The 7,478-nt window shown below is 34.0% G+C and overlaps 2 protein-coding genes across 2 annotated transcripts; both read left to right on the top strand.

The window, feature by feature from the left end:
• Positions 1-410: 410 nt before the first annotated feature.
• On the top strand, positions 411-3,978 carry LOC146933905 (cation/H(+) antiporter 15-like). Its single transcript, XM_085705707.1, has 3 exons — positions 411-988; positions 1,165-2,160; positions 2,456-3,978. The coding sequence occupies exons 1-3, from the start codon at positions 782-784 to the stop codon at positions 3,746-3,748; spliced, it is 2,496 nt and encodes an 831-aa protein (XP_085561833.1). The 5' UTR covers positions 411-781; the 3' UTR covers positions 3,749-3,978.
• A 1,157-nt stretch (positions 3,979-5,135) lies between these two features.
• On the top strand, positions 5,136-7,303 carry LOC146933904 (small ribosomal subunit protein eS12-like). The gene is made up of 5 exons (XM_085705719.1): positions 5,136-5,189; positions 5,275-5,319; positions 5,884-6,181; positions 6,854-6,919; positions 7,004-7,303. Exons 2-5 carry the CDS (start codon positions 5,312-5,314, stop codon positions 7,061-7,063), a joined length of 432 nt encoding a protein of 143 aa, XP_085561845.1. The 5' UTR covers positions 5,136-5,189; positions 5,275-5,311; the 3' UTR covers positions 7,064-7,303.
• Positions 7,304-7,478: the final 175 nt, after the last annotated feature.

Raw genomic sequence — 7,478 nt, 5'->3', positions numbered from 1 at the left:
AGTTTGAATCCTAATGATAAAGAAAATAGAACCACACCTCATGTATGATTTAAAGCCTCATTTCTTACCTAAAAAGATAGAATCCTTCTTTATTTTGAAAAAAATAAAAAAATTATAATTCATAAGTTAACAACAAACAAATTTTTTGGAGGGAAAAAGCAATAAATTATTAATGAAAAATTCCAAATTCTATGTGCATATTTTTATTATTTAAATTATAAACTTTTTTATATTTATATTTTCTAAAATAAATATAGTGGATTTCAATCCCAAATCTCACATGAAGGAATTACCAATTAAGACACACTTCACCTATTTTGTGCCTCCACTAATTAACTAGCAATATTTATTTAATTTTTCTTAAAATAGAGACCTATATACACCACATATAGCCATGGAAATCAACTAAAGTTTTCCACTAGGAGTGGACAACCACCAAAACAAAATGAACGTGCACTTCTTTTCAGCTCTCCCTTTTGACGTTCCAAATTTTCCTCTCCAAGAAAGAAAAAAAAAAAACAGAAGATTTTCCTCTCATTCTTGCATCCTCTCAATTTCTTGGTTCCATTTTTTCCTGCAAAACTCATTGATAATGTTTCATGCATAATCCAAGTTGCTTGTGCCTTGGTAATAATAAGGCAATGCATATATAAATCATAAAAAAGAAAGGAAAAAAAATTCTCTAGCTAATCTATGCATTGGGATTAAACATAAAAGGAAGTGGTGACAAAATATATTTCTATATACAAGAGGTGATTGGATTGAGAAAAGAAGAAAAAAAATGGGAGATATGAACGCAACCGCAGATGAGATGGTGTGTTATTCACCAACTATGATAACAACAAATGGAATATGGCAAGGAGATAACCCTTTAGACTATGCTCTTCCTCTCTTCATTCTACAAGTTATTTTAGTTGTTATTGCCACTCGAATCTTCGTCTTCATACTCAAGCCCATTCGTCAACCACGCGTTATAGCTGAAATCTTGGTTAGTTTTTTTTAGAATATTTTTTATGCATCGTTAATGTAAAAAAGTTTTACAGGGACGTCTAATTAAGATCCCACCATTTAGATGTATCATATTCGTAAAATCATTTTATTCAAGATCATAAATATTGGTAAAGTTATCTTGTTACATATACATGGTATGTTGTATGGATGCAGGGTGGGATAGTATTGGGTCCTTCTGTTCTTGGTCGAAACAAAACATTTGCAGATGCTGTTTTTCCTCTAAGAAGTGTGATGGTGATTGAAACAATGGCAAACGTTGGTCTTTTATATTTTCTATTCTTGGTTGGAGTAGGCATGGATGCATCTGCACTACGACGCATTGGTAGAAAATCAGTTACCATAGCAGTAGCTGGTATGATATTACCATTCGGAACAGGAGCACTATTTTCCATCTTTTTGATAAAAAACACCGAGAAAGCTTATGTAGGAGCTTTTGTTCTAATGCTTGGTGTTGTTCTTTCTGTTACTGCATTTCCTGTTCTTGCTAGGATCCTTGCAGAGCTAAAACTGATCAACACAGAGTTGGGCAGGGTTGCTCTTTCATCTGCACTCATTAATGATGTTTTGTCATGGGTACTTTTGGCCATAGCAATTGCTATGGCAGAGAATGAAAAAGTTACTTTGGCTTCTATAATGGTTGTGCTGTCAAGTGCAGCATTTGTTGCTTTTAATGTTTTTGTTGTAAGACCAATAATCATGTGGATAATAAGGAAAACACCAGAAGGCGAAACGTTTAGCGATTTCTATATTTGTTTGATACTAGCAGGTGTGATGATATCAGGTTTCATCACAGATGCTATTGGAACTCATTCTGTTTTTGGAGCTTTTGTGTTTGGTTTGATTATTCCAACTGGACCACTTGGTTTTGCTCTTATTGAAAAGCTTGAGGACTTTGTTTCTGGACTTTTGCTTCCTCTCTTTTTTGCAATTAGTGGCCTAAAGACTAACGTTGGCCTCATCGATGGTGCTGCTACATGGGCTATTTTAATCCTTCTTGTTATTTTGGCTTGTGTTGGCAAAGTGGTTGGAACTTTAATTGTTGCTCTTAGTTATCAAATGTCAGTTTCTGACGGAGCTGCACTTGGCATGCTCATGAACACAAAAGGCCTTGTTGAAATTCTTGTTCTTAACATCGGTAGGGATCAAAAGGTGAGATTAATTTTACTGCATTGTCAGTGTAAAACTAGTTTTATTTACACTTTAATCAATAACAAACTATCTTTCATATGACTTAATATCGTTGGAATCGAATATTTTTAATGAAGCAACAATTATAGTTGATTGACAGTGTAAAAAATCTTTATTTTATCCTTCCATATCAATTAAATCCATTTATTAGTAGATGTTAAATAATAATAGTACAATAATACACTACTAGGCTACCATATTATCCACACATGTTGATATATCAATTAACGGATCGTAAATTACTAATTCCATGCAGGTTTTGGATGAGGGAGCATTTGCAACCATGGTGGTTATAACTATAATGATGACTGGATTGATTGTACCTGGAATATCAATTATATATAGACCATCAAGGGGAATGATATCTTACAAAAGAAGAACCATTCAAATGTCAAAAAAAGATGCTGAGTTTAGAGTACTAGTGTGTATTCATACCCCTAGAAATGTTCCAACAATGATCAACCTCCTTGAAGCCTCAAATCCAACAAAAAAGTCGCCAATATGTATCTATGTTGTCCATTTAGTTGAACTTACCGGTCGAACGTCAGCACTACTCATTGTCCATACCTCTAGAAAATCAGATCACCCGGCTCTTAACAGGACGGAAGCTCAATCTGATCACATTATCAATGCCTTTGAAAATTATGAACAACACGCGGAACATGTATCAGTCCAACCTTTGACAGCAATCTCCCCTTACTCTACAATGCATGAAGATATATGCAATTTAGCCGAAGAAAAGCGTGTCGCCTTTATAATCATCCCTTTTCATAAGCAACAAACAGTTGATGGCGGAATGGAATCAACAAACATGGCATTTCGAACTGTTAACCAAAATGTATTAGCGAATTCGCCTTGTTCGGTTGGAATTCTAGTAGATAGAGGCTTAAATAGTTCAAACCGTCTGATAGCTGATCAAATGTCTCATCATATAGCAGTTTTGTTTTTTGGAGGACCAGATGATAGAGAAGCATTAAGTTATGGTTGGAGAATGTCGGAACATTCTGGAATAAGTCTAACCGTGATGCGTTTTGTTCCTGGAGATGAAATAACGATGAACGAAAATATTAGTACCCGTGATAACAATGTAAATAGACAAAGAGTATTAGATGTTGAAACAGAAGAAGATAGTGAAAAGCAAATTGATGAGAAGTTTTTGCATTGGTTCACAATGAGCCATGTGAATGATGATTCAATTGCATATATTGAAAAGGTTGTAAACAATGGCGAGGAAACTGTCGCGGCGATAAGGTCTATGGGTGATGTATTTGGCCTTTTTATAGTTGGGAGAGGACAAGGAGTTATATCGCCGCTGACGGCAGGGCTAACAGATTGGAGTGAGTGTCCTGAATTAGGAGCTATTGGTGATTTGTTAGCATCATCTGATTTTGCAACAATTGCTTCAGTGTTGGTAGTTCAACAATATGTTGGAGCTGGTACTGAAGATGGATTGGGAACACCAGTGTTGACAAATGAAGATTATGTTAGTCATCATTCTGTTACACCGCCGAGGGGGCATCAATCTGTTTTTAATACAGAAAGGTTGTGATTGTGATTATATTTTGTTGGTTCCTGATACTTGGTGTGACAACAAAATAATAACTTCTACTAACTTTTCTTCTTTTATTTTTAATTTTTGAATTAGATGTTCATGTGTAAGAATTATTTGCTTTTATAACTCCTGTACAAAATGTACATACAAGGATACAATATCATTATGTAATAGAAGTGCCATTTTTTAGCTCAACGTGTGATATAATTTGACAATTAGATTTTAACCGTTATTGTCCAAAGTTTCATTTTGTTTTGGCTGATATGAATAAGAAGTGAGAAACATAATGCTAAGAATCTCAAAGCTTAGCTATAAAATTATTCGTGCATTTTGTATGATTCCTGTAGTTGTGCATCTGTTTTTTAGGAGATTCTTGTACTTGTGCATGTTAGTTATGTATATGTATATACTGATTTTAGTATTATTTTTTTTGAAATATATATTAATTATGTTGACTTGGGAAAACAATGACCATGCAAGTTTATTGTTTTAAAGCATACTCTTCATGAAAGCAATGCTTGTGCAGATAACCTTACAAGTTTCAAGTATCAAACAATTGTTTAAATTCTTTGATTATGGTTAATGAATATCTTTTTAGTTTGTCGTCAACGCTTCTAGACGCCCAAAGAATATAGTTTATTTTTGTCAAAGTAACCTAAAATTTCACATTTTAAGGTGAATAATTGGGTAATTTAGAGTTTGAACCTTGACCTATGCATATTATCAATTGAATCATACTCACAAGAACGTCAAAAAAATATATTCTTATAATAAAATACAGAGGGAACACAATTCAATTCAATAGTAATAGAGAATTGCATAAAAAAAAAAATCAGTGGCATAGGATGGTAACAAATTTATTTTATTTTTTTTAAGAAAGGATGGTAACAAATTATTAGTAATAGGAATATAGGAATTTTGGACTTTGTCATTGCCTTAGAGAGATAAATATAATTAAATAATAAATAAATATTTACATATGTGTTTTCTGAGTATAAAGTCTTTACCTCCTTAAAGTGAGGTATCATTTCTTCACCCTAATTTTTTTTTATAAAAAAAATAATATTAATAGGAATTAAAACTGAATTAAAAAACATACTCCCTCCAGTCACTACTATAAGCAAATTTTTACTTTAAAAAACATACTCCTCCGGTCACTGTAAGCAAATTTTTACTTTTTAGATTCATTCAATAAATGATGTATGTGGTCTATAATATAGACCACATATATCATTTATTGAATGAACCTAAAAAGTTAAAATTTGCTTATAATAGTGACCGGAGGGAGTACGTAAACATTAGGGACAGTTGGGACTTTTCACGCCAAACATTAGGGTTTATAGCTTTTTCTCTTATAAATTGTTTCTTCTGCCGATTTCGCACCACTAGCATTTGCAGAACTAGGGTTTTCGGCGGCACAATCGTCTTCAACAAAAAGGTCACTCTCTCCTTCTCTTAATCAATCCCTCTTCATCACCCACAACCAAATCTCACTTTGTTTTTTTAATGTTTGTTTTGTGCAGAAAGGAACAAGATTCTCTTTGAAATCAACTTGCAATTATGTCTGGGTATGTCTATTTTTGCTTAATTTACCTGTTTGTGAGATTCTACTTGTTAATGGTCTATTCATTATCTTATTTTGCAATTTTTTGTTGAATCTATATAGTTTTATTTTCTTTCATGAACTGCGTTTGTAAACTTTCAAATGCATTATAGATTTGATTTTAATTTTAAGTACTGATATTGAAATAGTTGGATCTGATAGTCATAGCCCTCGGTAGTAACTATAAGAAATTTAGAACACAGATAACAGTTTAGTATTTATTTAATTTTCAAAACTATTTTTCAAAATGAAATTAAAAAATTTAATTTGTGGTTGCATTGCGATCATTGATTATGAGGATAATTATGGTCAAATGAAGCTAATGAGGCCTTAATCCCAGATCAAAAAGTTATTATAAACTGCTGTGTATTAGTGTAGACACTTTTCTGTTTCTGTGATTTGAACCACGTGAATCTCGCCGACTATAGAGAAACTTTTTGTTGTGCAATGCTTATCCATGTGTGCGTCTTGAGTTTTTAAGATATTCATTGTTAATTTTCTGACTGTTGATAAACATTTTGTTGTTCAGAGAAGAAGAAGTTGTTGTAGCTGAGCCAGTTGTTGCTGCAGCTGGAATTCCAGGGGAGCCAATGGATATTATGACTGCAGTTCAGCTTGTGTTGAGAAAGTCACGCGCTTATGGTGGTCTTGCACGTGGTCTTCATGAAAGTGCTAAAGTGATTGAGAAGCATGCTGCACAGCTCTGTGTTCTTGCTGAGGATTGTGACCAACCTGATTACGTCAAGTTGGTGAAAGCCCTTTGTGCTGAACACAGTGTCAGTTTGTTGACTGTTCCAAATGCAAAGACCCTTGGAGAATGGGCTGGTGTAAGTGCCCTTGCATTACTATAAACATAGATCAATCCATTTCCTTATGACATATTTGACCACAATTCTCAATTATATATTTTTTGATAAATTCATGAATTACTTTAAAATAAGGGTGGGAGTGACATCTCCCTCAACATCGTGGTGCAAATCCTGACCCTAATCATGAGAGGTGCCAATAAGCAATTAATGAAACCGAGCACCAATAAGCAATAACATTTTATAAATTGCTTCTCTATAGATGTGACTTACTTAAACCTCCTAACTGTGATGCATGAAATGATAAATCTTTCTCATCAGACTCCTCCAATCCATAGAAATAGTGTACAACCTTTGAATGTCAAGAGCGGTGGACAGTTCTCAAATTTAGATTATGAATGTTGTTCAGTTATTGTTTCTGGTGTATTCCTTGGGTCTGGGGAGGCTGGTTCGGCAGCTTGTACTGTATTTGCCTTTTGTTTTATATTGGTTTTGTTTTTCTTTGTGATGTGTTTCTGTTTAGAGTACCCCTCTTACCCTGTATCCTCTCTGAACTCTGTAACCTCATTTATTTTAATCTATATGTTTATACCTTTGCCTTAAATTCAGAAGTTATTGTCTTGGTCTTTTTTTTATGCTTTCAAAATCTTATGTCATTCTTTTGTACTGATTTTGTGACGCACCTTCATGCAGTTGTGCAAAATTGATTCAGAAGGAAAAGCTAGGAAGGTAACTGGTTGCTCCTGTGTGGTTGTCAAGGTATGTTTTTCATCCGGAATAGAAATGTTTGGATTCTGTTTTCATCTTCCGTTTATGTATGCTTAACTATTTTCATTTTTGTAGGATTTCGGCGAGGAACATGAAGCATACAACGTTGTTCTTCAGCACGTGAAATCTAACTGAGTTGCAATATGCCTAGATTTGTGGCAGTCTCAATTTGAAGTTTTTGTATAAGTCCTGTGATTTTTGCCTTCGCCTTTTTGGATTATCTGCATAGGGATTTTGATGGTTTAATACTGTACCCATTCTCATTGCCACCTTTTACTTGAATTTGTTGAGACTGACAACTTGTTGTTACCCATTCGCTATTTATACTCTTGAGGTTGAAAACTATCAGCTTAATGCAAATCTACTTGAACTGAACTAGCAGAAATATAAATTTTAGGCTTTTCTTTGTTTAAAAGCTCTGAAGCACGGGTACTCCGTTTTGCTAAACGTACCCGTACCGGGTACTGCGCGGGTACTGGTACACGTACGGTACGCGTACTGTACGCACCCATGAAGCACCAGGGTTTTTTTTCTTTTTTTTTAATGGTTG

Source organism: Medicago sativa, chromosome 4 (assembly GCF_051527215.1).
Source record: "Medicago sativa cultivar Bolivia chromosome 4, Bolivia_mono, whole genome shotgun sequence".
NCBI lineage: Eukaryota > Viridiplantae > Streptophyta > Magnoliopsida > Fabales > Fabaceae > Medicago > Medicago sativa.
This window is presented reverse-complemented; position numbering and strand designations above follow the sequence as displayed.

Bases quoted from the DNA above. Each gene is read 5' to 3' on its own strand.
- LOC146933905 (XM_085705707.1), top strand. From the start codon at position 782: ATGGGAGATATGAACGCAACCGCAGATGAGATGGTGTGTTATTCACCA. The intron at 989-1,164 runs GTTAGTTTTTTT...GTATGGATGCAG, and splicing joins GCGTTATAGCTGAAATCTTG to GGTGGGATAGTATTGGGTCC. The intron at 2,161-2,455 runs GTGAGATTAATT...AATTCCATGCAG, and splicing joins ACATCGGTAGGGATCAAAAG to GTTTTGGATGAGGGAGCATT.
- LOC146933904 (XM_085705719.1), top strand. The intron at 6,182-6,853 runs GTAAGTGCCCTT...ACCTTCATGCAG, and splicing joins CCCTTGGAGAATGGGCTGGT to TTGTGCAAAATTGATTCAGA. The intron at 6,920-7,003 runs GTATGTTTTTCA...TCATTTTTGTAG, and splicing joins GCTCCTGTGTGGTTGTCAAG to GATTTCGGCGAGGAACATGA.